General features: G+C 66.0%; 3 protein-coding genes across 3 annotated transcripts; 2 read left to right on the plus strand and 1 right to left on the minus strand.

Annotated features, from left to right (window-relative positions):
- The first annotated feature begins 328 nt into the window (after positions 1–328).
- CALR (calreticulin) lies at positions 329–4,302 on the plus strand. The gene is made up of 9 exons (XM_030260154.4): positions 329–509; positions 1,342–1,443; positions 1,530–1,733; positions 2,435–2,529; positions 2,603–2,812; positions 3,085–3,198; positions 3,286–3,429; positions 3,507–3,599; positions 3,830–4,302. The coding sequence occupies exons 1-9, from the start codon at positions 413–415 to the stop codon at positions 4,007–4,009; spliced, it is 1,239 nt and encodes a 412-aa protein (XP_030116014.1). The 5' UTR covers positions 329–412; the 3' UTR covers positions 4,010–4,302.
- Positions 4,303–4,532: 230 nt separating this feature from the next.
- Positions 4,533–12,302, plus strand: RAD23A (RAD23 homolog A, nucleotide excision repair protein). Its single transcript, XM_041711831.2, has 9 exons — positions 4,533–4,690; positions 5,871–6,032; positions 7,528–7,703; positions 8,280–8,335; positions 8,652–8,779; positions 9,421–9,496; positions 9,928–10,058; positions 10,683–10,838; positions 11,873–12,302. The coding sequence occupies exons 1-9, from the start codon at positions 4,559–4,561 to the stop codon at positions 11,984–11,986; spliced, it is 1,131 nt and encodes a 376-aa protein (XP_041567765.1). The 5' UTR covers positions 4,533–4,558; the 3' UTR covers positions 11,987–12,302.
- Positions 12,280–13,646, minus strand: GADD45GIP1 (GADD45G interacting protein 1). The gene is made up of 2 exons (XM_041711837.2): positions 13,267–13,646; positions 12,280–12,722 (listed from the first exon to the last, which is right to left on the minus strand). The coding sequence occupies exons 1-2, from the start codon at positions 13,599–13,601 to the stop codon at positions 12,350–12,352; spliced, it is 708 nt and encodes a 235-aa protein (XP_041567771.2). The 5' UTR covers positions 13,602–13,646; the 3' UTR covers positions 12,280–12,349.
- Between the last annotated feature and the right edge of the window lie 1,231 nt (positions 13,647–14,877).

A 14,877-nucleotide genomic window follows, 5' to 3' on the forward strand; every position in this document is an offset into this window, starting at 1 on the left:
TTCCCTCCCCATATTCCCGATTTCCCCTTAAATTCCCTCCCCCCACCTCCGCTCCCGGGCCTGTCCCTTTAAGAGCGCGCGCCCCACGTGACCCCCGGAGCGAGGCGGGCGGGGGGGGGGGCGTCTCCCTCCGAACGCGTGGTCGCTCCTCATTGGCAGCCGCGCTCAGCCAATGGGAAGCGGCCATCTGGGACGCCAACGTTCGGGGGCGCCGTCGCCGGCGGCGGGCGGGCGGGCGGCCAATGGGAGAGGGCCGCGCGCGGGCTCGGGCCAATGGCAGGGCGGCGGAGGCAGGGCGAGGGGCGGCGGAAGTATAAAAGGCGGCGGCACCTCCTCCCCCCTCCGCAGTGCCGGGCGGCGCCGGGCCGGGACGGACGGAGCGAGTGTTCCTTAACCCCCTCCCCCGCCAGCCATGAGCCCCCTCAGCGTCCTCGCCCCCGTCCTGTTCGGAGCCCTCCTGGCGGCCGCCGGCCCCACCCAGTTCTTCCGCGAGGAGTTCGGGGATGGAGGTGAGGGAGGGGCCGGGAGGGGGTCGCTGAGGGCGGGGCCTGAGGGGGGGGGGGCTCCTGAGGTGAAGGGGTTGGGGGGGGCGGTGCCTGAGGAGTCTGAGGGGAGTCTGAGGGGGAGGCAGGAGGATGGGAGGGCCCTCTTGTGTTTTGTGAGGGGAGAGAATGGAGAGACCTTCCCGTCTTTTCTGAGGGGAGAAATAGGGGATCCTCCTGTGATCTGTGAGGGAAGGGAGTGGGAAGACCCCCTGTGACTTGTAAGGCGAGAAAGGAGGGGAGTTGTGTTTTCTGAGGGGAGAGAATTCAGTGACCGCCACCCCACCCCCTTCCCGTGTTCTGTAAGGGGAAAATGGAGTGATCCTGCTGTGTTCTTTAAAGAAATAATGGGGGGACTTGTCTGTGTTTTGTGAGGAGAGAATGGGGACACTCTGCTGTGATCTCTGAGGGAAACAAGGAGGGGTGAGGGCAGAGAATGTGGGACATGCTGCTCCCTGAGGTGACAGGGCACGCAGGAGCCACTCCTCAGGTGTGGGCAGCGAGTGGGAGTCGGGGCAGGGAGGACGAAGCTGCTGAGGAATCCCTGAGCCAGCAAGGGTCCCTGGAGGGACAGGCTGGGGGGCTCAGCCTCAGCAGAGCAGGTGGACAAGAGAGAAAAGAGCAGGAAGAAGGATCGTGAGGAACGCAGCACCCACATGGAGAGGGTTCCTGGGGGGTGGGGGGACGATTCAGCTTTCCCCTGCAAGCTTCAAACCATCCAGCAATGAGACCTGCCCCAAGCCCTGAGCTCCTGGGGGAGCAGGAGGGGTTTGGGGGTGCTGAGCCTGCCCCCTCACAGACGCCTGGACCCGCCGGTGGGTGGAATCCAAGCACAAACCCGACTACGGCCGCTTCGTCCTCACCGCCGGAAAGTTCTACGGCGACGCCGAGAAGGACAAAGGTGAGGCGGGAGCGCGGCAGGCGGAGGGGAAAGACCTCGAGGCTGGGGTTTTCCCCCCTTCCCCAACCACGCCCCACGCCCCGCAGGGATCCAAACGAGCCAGGACGCCCGGTTCTACGCGCTGTCGTCGCGCTTCGAGCCCTTCAGCAACCGCGACAAGACGCTGGTGGTGCAGTTCACCGTCAAGCACGAGCAGAACATCGACTGTGGCGGCGGCTACGTCAAGCTCTTCCCGGCCAGCCTGAGCCAGGAGGACATGCACGGCGACTCTGAGTATAACATCATGTTTGGTGGGTGTCCCCCAGCCCCCTCGGGGTGGTCTCAGCCCCCTTTCCCTGACCCCGTATCCCCCCAGCCCCCTCGGGGTGGTCTCAGCCCCCTTTCCCTGACCCCATATCCCCCCAGCCCCCTCGGGGTGGTCTCAGCCCCCTTCCCTGCCCCCATGTCCCCCCAGCCCCCTCAGGGTGGTCTCAGCCCCCTTCCCTGACCCTGTGTCCCCCCCACCCCCAGTGGGACAGTAAAAATGTAATAAAGTAGAAATCCATTTAGATTTAAGTGAAATGTGCTGCTTTGAGCTCACTGTTTAGTTTAATAACTGCAGCACTAGCACAACTACCCCAGCTAAAGAGAAAAAAAATGCAAATTTCCACACTAAAAAGGAAAGAGGTAAGAAAGTCTCCTCAAATATTGAAACAGACAGGGCAGAGTGACCCAGGAGTTCTTTCTATACTTTCTGACAAAAACTGAGTACAACTAGCAGTGAGTGTAATGTGAAATCAGCAGAATAAATATGTATGAACCTATTACAGAATTCTATGCATACAGAAATTAGTCAGGGTTATAAAAAAGGATCAGGAGTTCTCAAGGGTTCACATGTCCATTGAAAAGTGATAAGTCCCCACATGCGTCCACAGCACTGTAAATAAACATATCATTGCCTACAAATGTTTATTAAAATGGTGAAATTTAATTTTTCTCCACGTTTCGCCAGGCCCCGACATCTGCGGCCCCGGCACCAAGAAGGTGCACGTGATTTTTAACTACAAAGGGAAGAACGTGCTGATCAATAAGGACATTCGCTGCAAGGTGGGTCTGGGGGCTTTTGGGAGGGGCAGGGTGGGGGTCTGCAGCCCCGCTGAGCCCCCCCATGCCCCCCCAGGACGACGAATTCACCCACCTGTACACGCTGGTGGTGCGGCCGGACAACACCTACGAGGTGAAGATCGACAACGCCCGCGTGGAGTCGGGGAGCCTGGAGGAGGATTGGGATTTCCTGCCCCCCAAAAAGATCAAAGACCCCGAGGCCAAGAAACCCGAGGACTGGGACGAGCGGGCCAAGATCGATGACCCCGAGGACACCAAACCGGAGGTGGGGAGAGGGGGGCTTGGAGGGGCTTTTGGGGGGGGATTTGAGGGGCTGGCGGAGCTCTGAGGGGTTTTAGGGAGGAACTTGAGGGGTCTCCAGGAGATGTGGGGGGGTGTTGTAAAAGGTCCTGGCAGGATTAGGGGGAGAATGGGGGGGACTGGGTAAGAGGTGGGGAGGTGAGGGTGGTCCTGGGGGGCCACAGCAGCCCCCTGGGGGGCCACAGCAGCCCCCTGGGGGGCCACAGCAGCCCCCTGAGCCCCCTGCCCCCCTTGCAGGACTGGGACAAACCCGAGCACATCCCGGACCCCGACGCCAAGAAACCGGAGGACTGGGATGAGGAGATGGACGGGGAGTGGGAGCCCCCCGTGATCCAGAACCCCGAGTACAAGGTGAGGCCTGGGGGGCTGCTGCAGTGTTGGGGGGCTGCTGGGGAAGGGGCTGGGCCCCCTCTGAGCCCCCTTTGTGCCCCCCACCAGGGCGAGTGGAGGCCGCAGCAGATCGACAACCCCGACTACAAGGGCAAGTGGGTGCACCCCGAGATCGACAACCCCGAGTACAGCCCCGACCCGCTGCTCTACTCCTACGACAGCTTCGGGGTCATCGGCCTCGACCTCTGGCAGGTGAGGGGGGTCCCCAGGAGGGGTCTGGGGGGTCCCCTGGAGCTGCAGGACCCCCCCTGACTGCCCCGTGCCCACAGGTGAAGTCAGGCACCATCTTCGACAACTTCCTGATCACGGACGACGAGAAACTGGCGGAGGAGATCGGGAACGAGACCTGGGGGGCCACCAAGGTACGGGGGGATGAGACCTGGGGGGCCACCAAGGTAAGGGGGGATGAGTCCTGGGGGGCCACCAACGAGGCCTGGGGGGCCACCAACGAGACCTGGGGGGCCTCCAAGGTATGGGGGGGATGAGTCCTGGGGGGCCACCAACGAGGCCTGGGGGGCCACCAACGAGGCCTGGGGGGCCACCAAGGTACGGGGGGACGAGCCCCCGGTGACCTCCCCGCTGCCTCCCACAGGACGCAGAGAGGAAGATGAAGGAGCAGCAGGACGAGGAGCAGCGGAAGAAGCAGGAGGAGGAGGAGAAGCAGCAGAAGGAAGAGGAAGGGGACGATGAGGGCGATGAGGAAGAGGAGGACGAGGACGAGCCCGAGGCCGAGCCCGAGGAGGCGGAGGCGGCCCCGCGGGACGAGCTGTGAGGGCCCCGCGGCGGGCCCCGTTCTGTCTCTGTGAGACCTGGACTCTTTTCTATGGGCGCCGGCACCGAACCGGCACGGCCGGCTCCGAACCGGCACGGCCGGCACCGAACCGGCCCCGAACCGGCACCGGGCGCCCTGCGGGGCGAGGACTCAGGACCAGCGCCGGGGGTGGGGAGGGACCGCAGAGGGGTGGGGGGGTGGGGAAAGCACCGGCGGTGTCGCACGGGACTGTACGGGGGGTGTCGTGATCCGGTTTCTATTAAATTAACGACGGTCCCGCCGCCGTTTCGCTCCTCGTTGTTTCCTCCTTTTTCCCCCCCGCCCGCGCCATGTTGCGGCCGCCGCCATTTTGTGCCGCCGCCGCGTCACGTGACCGGGGAGGGCGCGAGGCCCGCGCGCGCGGGTTTTCCCGCGTCACGTGACAACGGAAGCACCACCCCCTTCCTCCTTTTTTCCCGCGGGAGCGACGCGCGGGCGCGCCGTGACGCACTTCCGGCGCCGCGGCGGAAGCGGCGGGGCCGCCTCTAAGATGGCGGCGGCGTGAGTTGCATGTTGTTGTCGTGGGGCCGCCGGGAGGAGCCGCCGCCGCCGCCCCGCGCCCGTCCCGCCATGGCCGTCACCGTCACGCTCAAGACGCTGCAGCAGCAAACCTTCAAGATCCGCATGGAGCCGCACGAGACGGTGAGGACGCGCCCGGGGGCCGGGGATGGGCGCGGAGCCCGCCCGCCCCCCCACATCCCCCCCCGAGCCCTCACAGCGCGGGACCGGAGCCTCCCGGGGCTCCCTTTCGGTGGGGGGGACACCGAGGGGCAGCCCCGTGTGCCCCCGGTTCTGGGGGGGGTCTCGGTTCTTTTTTGGGGAGGGGTCTGCGTGTCCCCGATGTGAGGGGAAGCGAGGGGCGGCACCCGGGGGGGCTCCGTGTCCCCCAGTTCTCAATTTGAGGAGGGGGTTCGTGATTTCTCAATCCCCATTTTGAGGAGGGGGCTCCGTGTTCCCGCAGTTCTCATTTTGGGGAGGGGGCTCCGTGTTCCTTTCAATCCCCATTTTGGGGAGGGGGATTTGGGGCGCTCCTCTGTTTGTGCTGGGAGAAACTCGAGGGGCAGCCTTGGGGGGGGCCTCTGTGTCCCCTTTTTTTGGGGGGCTCCCTGTTATTATTCGCCCCCAGACCCCCCCACTTTGGGGGCAGCTCAGATCCCCGTGGGGAGGGGGATTTTTTTCGGGAAGTTTCCTCCAGAATATTTGGGGCTTTTGGGGTGCCCTGAGCCCCTTGGGTGCAGTTTTTGGGAGCCGTTTCGGGGTGCCCTGAGCCCCTTGGGTGCAGTTTTTGGGAGCCGTTTCGGGGTGCCCTGAGCCCCCGGGGTGCAGTTTTTGGGTGTAGTTTCGGGGTGCCCTGAGCCCCCGGGGTGCAGTTTTTGGGTGTAGTTTCGGGGTGCCCTGAGCCCCCGGGGTGCAGTTTTGGGGGTGCAGTTTTTGGGAGCCGTTTCGGGGTGCCCTGAGCTCCCAGGGTGCAGTTTTTGGGAGCCGTTTCGGGGTGCTCTGAGCTCCCAGGGTGCAGTTTTTGGGAGCCGTTTCGGGGTGCCCTGAGCCCCCGGGGTGCAGTTTGGGGGGGGCAGTTTTTGGGAGCCATTTCGGGGTGCCCTGAGCCCTCGGGGGGCAGTTTCGGGGTGCAGTTTTGGGAGCCGTTTCGGGGTGCCCTGAGCCCCCGGGGTGCAGTTTCGGGGTGCAGTTTTGGGAGCCGTTTCGGGGTGCCCTGAGCCCTCGGGGGGCAGTTTTTGGGAGCCGTTTCGGGGTGCCCTGAGCCCTCGGGGGGCAGTTTCGGGGTGCAGTTTTTGGGAGCCGTTTCGGGGTGCCCCTGGCGCAGGTGCGGGCGCTGAAGGAGAAGATCGAGGCCGAGAAGGGCAGCGAGGCGTTCCCCGTGGCCGGCCAGAAGTTGATCTACGCCGGGAAGATCCTGAGCGACGACGTCCCCATCCGCGAGTACCGCATCGACGAGAAGAACTTCGTGGTGGTCATGGTCACCAAGGTGGGGGGACGGGCTCTGGGGGTGATTTGGGGGTCCCTGGGTGGGGTCTGAGGGGTCTGGGAGCCATCTGGGGGCACCTGGAGGGATTTGGGGTCTCTGTGTGGGGTCTCAGGGGTCCTGGGGAGAGATTTGAGGGTCCTTGTTTGGGGTCTCAGGAGTCCTGGGAAGGGATTTGGGGGACCCGAGGGGGTCTTGGAGGGATTTGGGGTCCCTGTGTGGGGTCTGGAGGGCCTGAGGGGTCCCTGTGAGGGATTTTGGGGTCCCTGTGTGGGGCTTGAGGGGTCCTGGGGAGGGATTTGGGGTCCCTGTGAGGGGTTTGGAGGGCCTGAGGGGTCCTGGGGAGGGATTTTGGGGGGACCTGGAGGGATTTGGGGTCCCTGTGTGGGGTCTGAGGGGTCCTGGGAAGGGATTTGGGGGACCCTGAGGGGGTCTTGGAGGGATTTGGGGTCCCTGAGTGGAGTCTGGAGGGTCTCAGGGCTGTTTGGGGGAACCCTGAGGGGTCCCTGGGAGGGATTTGGGGTCCCTGTGTGGGGTTTGAGGGGTCCTGGGGAGGGATTTGGGGTCCCTGTGAGGGGTTTGGAGGGCCTGAGGGGTCCTGGGAGAGATTTGAGGGTCCCTGTGTGGGGTCTCAGGGGTCCTAGGAGGGATTTGGGGGGCCCTGAGTGGGGTCTGCAGGGTCTCAGGGCTGTTTGGGGGAACCCTGAGGGGTCCCTGGGAGGGATTTTGGGGTCCTGGGTGGGGTCTGAGGGGTCTAGGAGCCATTTGGGGGGACCTGGAGGGATTTGGGGTCCCTGTGTGGGGTCTGAGGGTTCTGGGAGCCGTTTGGGGGAAGCCTGAGGGGTCCTAGGAGGGATTTGGGGGGCCCTGAGTGGGGTCTGGAGGGTCTCAGGGCTGTTTGGGGGAATCCTGAGGGGTCCCTGGGAGGGATTTGGGGTCCCTGTGTGGGGTTTGGAGGGCCTGAGGGGTCCTGGGGAGAGATTTGAGGGTCTTTGTGTGGGGTCTCAGGGGTCTAGGAGCCATTTGGGGGCACTTGGAGGGATTTGGGGTCTCTGTGTGGGGTCTCAGGAGTCCTGGGGAGGGATTTGGGGGACCCTGAGGGGGTCTTGGAGGGATTTGGGGTCCCTGTGTGGGGTCTGAGGGGTCCTGGGGAGGCATTTGGGGGTCCCTGAGTGGGGTTTGGAGGGCCTGAGGGGTCCTGGGGAGGGATTTGGGGGTCCCTTTGTGGGGTTTGGATGATCTGAGGGGTCTGGGAGCCATTTGGGGGGACCTGGAGGGATTTTGGGGTCCCTGTGTGGGGTTTGGAGGGCCTGAGGGGTCCTGGGGAGGGATTTGGGGGTCCCCAGGGAGGTTTGGAGGGTCCCGAAGCCCTGGGGGGGGGTGGGGGGGAGGGGTTTGGGGGGTGTCTCAGGTGGCTCTGGGGGGACTCGGGGGTCCCGCAGAGTGTGGGGTGGGGGTCCCAGGGGATCCCCAAGCCCCCCCTTTTCCCCCTGCCCAGGCCAAGTCGGCGCTGGGCTCGGCAGCCCCCGAGGCCGGAGCCCCCTCGGAGCCCCCCGCAGCCCCCCCGGGGCCCCCCCCGGCCGCCGACGCTGCCCCTCCCCCCCCGGCCGCGCCCAGCGAGGAGACCCCGGCCCAGGACCCCCCTGCCCTGCCCCTGCCTGAGCCTGCGGCGGGGTAAGGGGGCAGGAAGGGGTTTGGGGGGCAGGAGAGGGTCTGGGGGGAGGTTTGGGGGGGTTAGGGAAGGGTTTGGGGGGGCGGGAAGGGATTTGGGGGGGCAGGAATGGGTTTGGGGGGGCGGGAAGGGGTTTAGGGGGAGGTTTGGGAGGGTTAGGTTAGAGTTTGGGGGGACAGGAATGGGTTTGGGGGGTCAGGAAAGGGTTTGGGAGGTTGGGAATGGGTTTGGGGGGGTCAGGAATGGGTTTGGGGGGAGGTTTGGGGGGACAGGAATGGGTTTGGGGGGTCAGAAAAGGATTTTGGGGGGGAACTGGGTGGTCTGGGGTGGATTTAAGGCACAGGAGGAGAAATTTGTAGGGGTGGGGGTCGTTGCTTTGGGATTTAATGGGGGGGGACAGGAGAGTTTTGGGAGCAGGTGCAGGGGGGTGGGGGGGTCACAGGGGTTTGGGGGGTCACTGGGGTTTAGGGGGGTCACAGGGGTTTGGGGGGTCACAGGGGGTTTGGGGGGTCACAGGGGTTTGGGGGGTCACAGGGGTTTGGGGGCTCCCCTGGATTGTTCCTCCCTTGTCGTGGCAGCTCCGTTCCCCCCCCGGGCAGCTCCGGGCGCTCGGCCGACGCCGCCTCCACCCTCGGTGGGTCCTGGGGGGATTTGGGGGGTCCTGACGGGGGTTTTGGGGGTCCTGGAGTGGGGGGGGGGGGGTTTGGGGGGTCTTGGGGTACATTTGGGGGGGTCCTGGGGAGATTTGGGGGGACATGGTGCTGTAACGGGGGGCTGAGATTTGGGGACAGAAACGTAACATTTGGAGTGCCGCGCTTCCTAAACTTTGGGAAAAGGGGGGGGGGGTTTGGGGCTGGGGGGGGCGGGGCAGTGCCTGGACACGGTTTTTTGGGTGGTTTTGGGGTGGGGGAGGCCCCGGGGGTCCCTCCCCGCTGACGGGGGTCCCGCAGTGACGGGCTCGGAGTACGAGACGATGCTGGCCGAGATCGTGTCCATGGGCTACGAGCGGGAGCGCGTGGTGGCCGCGCTCAGGGCCAGCTACAACAACCCCCACCGGGCCGTGGAGTACCTGCTGACGGTGAGGGGGGGTCTGGGGGCTGTGAGGGGGTTTGGGGGGGATTGTGGGGGGCTTTGAAAGGGTTTGGGGGAGTTTGGGGTGGGGGAGAGGGGGTTTGGGATGGGTTTGGGGGGCTTTGAAAGGGTTTGGGGTGGGTTTGGAGGGGTTTTGGGGGGCTTTGAGAGGGTTTGGGGGAGTTTGGGGTGGCTGAGAGGGGGTTTGGGGAGGGTTTGGAGGGGGTTTGGGGTGGGGGAGAGGGGGTATGGGATGGGTTTGGGGAAGATTGGGGGGGTTTGAGAGGGTTTGGGGTGGCTTTGGGGGAGTTTGGGGTGGGGGAGAGGGTGTTTGGGATGGGTTTGGGGAGGGTTTCGGGTGGGTTTGGGGGGGTTTGAGAGGGTTTGGGGTAGTTTGGGGTGGGGGAGAGGGGGCTTGAGGTGGGTTTGGGGAAGATTGGGGGGGTTTGAGAGGGTTTGGGGTGGCTTTGGGGGAGTTTGGGGTGGAGGAGAGGAGGTATGGGACGACTTTGGGGTGGGTTTGGGGTGGTTGGGGGGTTTGGGGTGGGGGCGAGGGGGGAGTTCCAGCTGCAGTAATTGCATTTGGGGGTCCAGGATGGGAGTTCTGGGGGGTCCTGGGGGTGCTGCTGACCCCCCTGTCCCCCCCAGGGCATCCCCGGCAGCCCCGAGCCCGAGCGCCCCCCGGTGCAGGAGTCCCGTCCCCCGGAGCAGCCCCCGCCCGAAGGTCGGTGGGCGTGGTGGGCGGGGTGACCACACCCTCCGAGGCCCCGCCCCCTCGCTGGGTGGGGCTAGGAACTCATTAATTATCTTCCTAATTGTTGGAGGTGTGGTCTGGGTGAATTATACTAATTTTTGGTGTGGTTTGGGGTAAAACACACACTTATGGGGCCTGAGCCATGCCCATTTATTATGGGGGCTTTGCCACGCCCATTTTGGGTGTGGTCCAGGCAAACCACGCCCATTTTCTGTAAGCCACACCCATTTTGGGGTGTGGTCCGGATAAGCCACACCCATTTGGGGTGTGGCCTACAGTGGTCCATGTGGCCCTGCCTCATTTGGGTGTGGCGATGGGCGTGGTCTGACCACACCCAAAGGTGGGTGTGGCTCGACCACACCCAAAAATGGGCGTGGCCTGACCCGCCGGCCCCACCCCAGGTGAGAACCCGCTGGAGTTCCTGCGGGAGCAGCCGCAGTTCCAGAACATGCGCCAGGTGATCCAGCAGAACCCGGCGCTGCTCCCGGCGCTGCTGCAGCAGCTGGGCCAGGAGAACCCCCAGCTGCTCCAGGTAACCCCCAAAAACCCCCAGAGACCCCCCAAAATCTGCCCAGAGCTCACCTGGGCTGAGCACACACACACCTGTACCCCAAAAATCTCACCTGGGCTGAGCACACACACCCCTGTACCCCCAAAATCCGCCCAGAGCCCACCTGGGCTGAGCACACACACACCTGTACCCCCAAAATCCCACCTGGGCTGAGCACACACACCCCAAAATCCCCCAAAATCCCACCTGGGCTGAGCACACACACCCCAAAATCCCACCTGGGCTTAGCACACACACCCCAAAATCCCACCTGGGCTTAGCACACAAACCCCAAAATCCCCCCAGAGCGCACCTGGGCACAGCACACACACCCCTGTACCCCCAAAATCCCACCTGGGCTGAGCACACACACCCCTGTACCCCCAAAATTCCCCCAGAGCCCACCTGGCCTGAGCACACACACCCCAAAATCCCCCCAGAGCCCACCTGGACTGAGCACACACCACTTTTTTCCCCCAAAAATCCCACCTGGGCTGAGCACACACCACTTTTTTCCCCCAAAAAACTCATCTGGGCTGAGCACACACATTTTTTCCCCCCCAAAATCCCACCTGGGCTGAGCAGACCCCCCCAAAATCCCCGCAGCAAATCAGCCAGCACCAGGAGCAGTTCATCCAGATGCTGAACGAGCCGCTGGGCGAGCTGGGCGAGCTGGAGGGGGAGGTGGGCGCCATCGGGGACGAGTCCCCCCAGATGAATTACATCCAGGTGACCCCGCAGGAGAAAGAAGCCATAGAGAGGGTGAGCAGGGAGATTTGGGGCTTTTTGGGGGAGGAACGGCGGGGCCGTGATTAGTGGTCGGTGTTAATTAACGCTAATGGGAAATGGGGTTGGTGGATGCTGGGGTAGGAGGTGGTGGCAGCGGGATGAAGGAATAAAGGGGTCAGGAGATGGGATCAATGGGATCCAAAATTAATGGGATCAGGGGATGGGATCAGGGGATGGGATCAGGGGGATCCAAATTTAACAGGGTCAGGAGATGGGATCAGGGGATGGGATTAGTGGGATCCAAAATTAATGGGATCAGGGGGATCCAAATTTAACGACGTCAGGGGATGGGATCAGTGGGATCCAGGGTTACAAAGAACAGGAGGTGCCATCAGTAAAATCCAAAATTAATGGGATCACAAGCTGCCATCAGTGGGACCCAGGGTTAATGGGATCAGGAGATGGCATCAGTGGGATGAAAGGTTAATGGGGACAGGAGATGGAATCAGGGGGGTCCAGAATTAATGGGGACAGGAGATGGGATCAGGGGGATGAAAGGTTAATGGGGACAGGAGATGGGATCAGTGGGATGAAAGGTTAATGGGGACAGGAGATGGGATCAGGGGGATCCAAAATTAATGAGATCAGGGGATGGGATCAGGGGGATCCAAATTTAATGGGGTCAGGGGATGGGATCAGTGGGATCCAAATTTAATGGGGACAGGAGATGGGATCAGTGGGATCCAGGGTTAATGGGATCAGGAGATGGCACCAGTGGGATGAAAGGTTAATGGGATCAGGAGATGGGATCAGGGTGATCCAAAATTAATGGGGACAGGAGATGGCATCAGCAGGGCCCGGGGTTAGTGGGGTCAGGGCTCAGAGTTAACAGGGTTGGGACCTGGGGTTAACGGGGTCAAGAGGCCGCTGTGGGGGTGCAGGAGCCGCTGTGGGGGTCCAAGCCCCACTGTGGGGGTCCAAGCCCCTCCTTGGGGGTCCAAGCCCCTCTTTGGGGGTCCAAGCCCCTCCTTGGGGGGCGCAGGCCCGGCCCTGACCCCTGCCCCCAGCTGAAGGCGCTGGGCTTTCCCGAGAGCCTGGTGATCCAGGCCTACTTCGCCTGCGAGAAGAACGAGAACCTGGCGGCCAATTTCCTGCTCAGCCAGAACTTCGACGACGACTGAGGGACCCCCGGGCCTCCCCCTGCCCTGGGGGGCTCCTTCTGCCTCCGGGGGGGCCCCCACGCCTGTGTGGGGAGGTGGGGGGGGGGTTGGGATGGATCCAGGGGACCCCCAGCCCTGCCCCCACCCCGGGAGCAGGGGGAGCCCCTCGCTGCCCTGGGGGGGGTCTCAGCACCTCCTTTCTCCTGGCCCCCCCCTCCCCAAAAACCGACCCCCCCTCCCTGTCAGGCCCCGGGGATGGGAGGGTGGGGGAGGGGGGCGGTGCCGCAGAACAACCGAAAGTGGCGGCAAAGAGATTAAATGCAGAGTTTTAAACCCATTCCGGGCTGCTCACGGGACATCACCGGCGTTACCGGGGCGGGGGGGTCAGGAGGGCGCCCCGGTGGGTTTGGGGGGGGTCTCGTCGCTCTCGGGGGGGGTCCCGGGGAGCGGCCGCGCCGCCGCCGCCGCCTCCGCCGCGGCCAGAGCGCTGCGGGCCGCCTCCTCCCGCTCCTGCCGCCGCCGCCGCTTCTCCTCGCGCCGCCGCCGCCGCTCCAGCTCCTCCAGCGCCTCCTGGGCCCGTTGTGCGGCGCGGGCGGGGGTCCCGGGCCGCGGGAGCCCCCCCAGCCCCGCCTCGGCCAGCAGCCGCTGCCGCCGCGCCGCGTCCGACCGCGCCCGTTCCCGGGCGGCCTCGCGCTCCCGGCGCCAGGCGGTAACGCGGGCCGGCATCGCCGCCAGGCTGCGTGCCACCAGCTCCTGCCTGCGGGCGGCACCGGGACACCGGGACATGGCACCGGGAACCGGGACACCGGGACATGGCACCGGCACCAGGACATGGCACCGGGACCGGGACACGGCACCGGGACACCGGGACATGGCACCGGAACACCGGGAGCCCAGCCCCAAACCCGGCCTGATTCTCCCGGTACCGCCGGGCGATCCTGGCCAGAAGACTTAACGGGCCCGGTGCTCCCAGTCCTGTCCCAGTTCATCCCAGTCCCACACTCCCAGTGCTCCCAGTTCATCCCAGTGCCACTCCCAGTGCTCCCAGTTCACCCCAGTCCCACTCCCGCTGCTCCCAGTTCATCCCAGGGCCACTCCCGCTGCTCCCAGTTCACCCCAGTGCCACTCCCGGTGCTCCCAGTTCATCCCAGTGCCACTCCCGGTGCTCCCAGTTCATCCCAGTGCCACTCCCGGTGCTCCCAGTTCATTCCAGTGCCACTCCCGCTGCTCCCAGTTCACCCCAGTCCCACTCCCGCTGCTCCCAGTTCATCCCAGTGCCACTCCCGGTACTCCAGCCCCACCTCTCCGTTCTCCGCCGCTCCTCCTCCCGCTCCCGCTGCTCCAGTCGGGCCTCCACATCCCGGAGCGGCGGGTCCCACTCGCGCTCCTCCGCCTCCAACTCCCGCAGCTGCTCCGGGCTCGGCCAGAGCCGCTCCACCGCCACCCCCGACGCCTCCCCGAGCCGCCCGAACCGCCGCGCGGCCGCCCGCAGGTCCCCGGGGTCAGCAGGGGCCGGGCCCGGGCGGCGGCGCAGCGGATCCGCCCGGTAGGGCCGCGCCGGGACCGGAACCGGCACCGGGAACCGGGACCGGGCCGGGCCCAGCGCCAGCAGCGCCCGCCGCAAGGGCGCCGCCATCTTGGGCGCGCGCCGGAAGTGACGTCAGCGGCCGAAGGCGCGGGGTGATGGTGGGGGCGGGGCCAGCGGTGTGGGTGGGGCAGTGGGCGTGGCCAGCGGGCTGGGGGCGGAGCCAGGGCGGGGTCCCGGAGGGTCCCGGGGGGTCCCGGGGGGTCGCGGGGGGTCCCGGGGGGTCCCGGGGGCCTTCCGGGAGCGGCTCAGCCCCGGGGGAGTTCAGGGGACCCCGAGGGGGGCCGGGGGGGGGGCTCGGAGAGCAGCGTCCGTGGGGACTCGGTGGGACCGGGGAGCACCGGGGGCTCGTCCCGGGGGTCCCGGCAGGGTTTGGGGGACCCCCGCGGGGGAATGCGGCTCCTCCGGGGCGCAGCTGCCGCCCCGGAACGGCACCGGGGGGGGCCGGGGGCGCGCTGCCAGCGACCCTCGGCTCCTCCCCGTGGGGCGGGGGGGGCTGGGCTGGGGGCGGACCCCCCTAAACCCCCCCAAACCCCCCCAAACCCCCCCTAAACCCCCCTAAACCTTTTCAGCCGCCGCCAAGCCCGGGGCCGCTGCCAAGCGCCGGGCGCCGTTAACCCCTCCGTGCCCGCCGCCCGCCCCCCGGACGCCCCCCATCACCGGGAACGCCCCCCCCATCACCGGGAGCCCCCCCGCCACCACCGGGATGCCCCCCAGCGGGAGGGGCTAACGGGAGCGGGGCCCGCGGTTACCGCCGGTGGCGGGGCCGCTCCTCGCGGGGCCCCCCGGGCCACCGGGGCCCCCCCGCCCGCCCGCGCTGGCGGGAGCCGCCGGGGCCCGCGGAGGGGGGGGCGGCCCTAATGGCTTCCAGGCCTCGGCAGCCGCCGAAAATCTGCCGCGAGCTGAGCCAAAACCCCCCGAAATCGCCCCAAAAGCTTCCCCGGTCCTCCCCCGGACGGGGAGGGGGGGGTGTCCGATGGGCTGGGGCCCCCCCCCACCCTCCGCGGCACTCGGGGGTCCCGATTTCCCCCTCCGCCGGTGGAACCGGGGCCCCTGATCCGGACCAACCGGAGGGGCCCCGTTTCGGGGCGGTTTTGCCCCGTTTTGGGGCGGTTTTGCCCCGTTTTGGGGGTTCTGCCCTTCCCGCATTTCTCCGGTCCCGCCGCCCCCGGCCCCGATTTCCTCCGGGGGAGGGGGGGGCCATGTCCCGGGACACCCGTGTCCCCTCCGCCGCGTCCCCGGGCGGTGGCAGGTGACACTCTGCGGTGTCGCGACATGCCGAGGCGCTGTCCCCGCGTGTCGCGACCAGCGCGGGCCCCGTCCCGTC

The sequence above is a fragment of the Taeniopygia guttata genome, chromosome 30 (genome assembly GCF_048771995.1).
Source record: "Taeniopygia guttata chromosome 30, bTaeGut7.mat, whole genome shotgun sequence".
Taxonomy (NCBI): Eukaryota; Metazoa; Chordata; class Aves; order Passeriformes; family Estrildidae; genus Taeniopygia; species Taeniopygia guttata.

What these genes read in the sequence shown, in the direction of transcription:
- RAD23A (XM_041711831.2), top strand. Translation starts at nt 4,559, where the DNA reads ATGTTGTTGTCGTGGGGCCGCCGGGAGGAGCCGCCGCCGCCGCCCCGC. An exon ending in AGAACCCCCAGCTGCTCCAG is followed by an intron (nt 10,059 to 10,682) that starts GTAACCCCCAAA and finishes AAATCCCCGCAG; the next exon opens with CAAATCAGCCAGCACCAGGA. An exon ending in AGAAAGAAGCCATAGAGAGG is followed by an intron (nt 10,839 to 11,872) that starts GTGAGCAGGGAG and finishes CCCTGCCCCCAG; the next exon opens with CTGAAGGCGCTGGGCTTTCC.
- CALR (XM_030260154.4), top strand. Translation starts at nt 413, where the DNA reads ATGAGCCCCCTCAGCGTCCTCGCCCCCGTCCTGTTCGGAGCCCTCCTG. An exon ending in CGAGGAGTTCGGGGATGGAG is followed by an intron (nt 510 to 1,341) that starts GTGAGGGAGGGG and finishes GCCCCCTCACAG; the next exon opens with ACGCCTGGACCCGCCGGTGG. An exon ending in TCCAGAACCCCGAGTACAAG is followed by an intron (nt 3,199 to 3,285) that starts GTGAGGCCTGGG and finishes GCCCCCCACCAG; the next exon opens with GGCGAGTGGAGGCCGCAGCA.
- GADD45GIP1 (XM_041711837.2), bottom strand. Translation starts at nt 13,601, where the DNA reads ATGGCGGCGCCCTTGCGGCGGGCGCTGCTGGCGCTGGGCCCGGCCCGG. An exon ending in GAGCGGCGGAGAACGGAGAG is followed by an intron (nt 12,723 to 13,266) that starts GTGGGGCTGGAG and finishes TGCCGCCCGCAG; the next exon opens with GCAGGAGCTGGTGGCACGCA.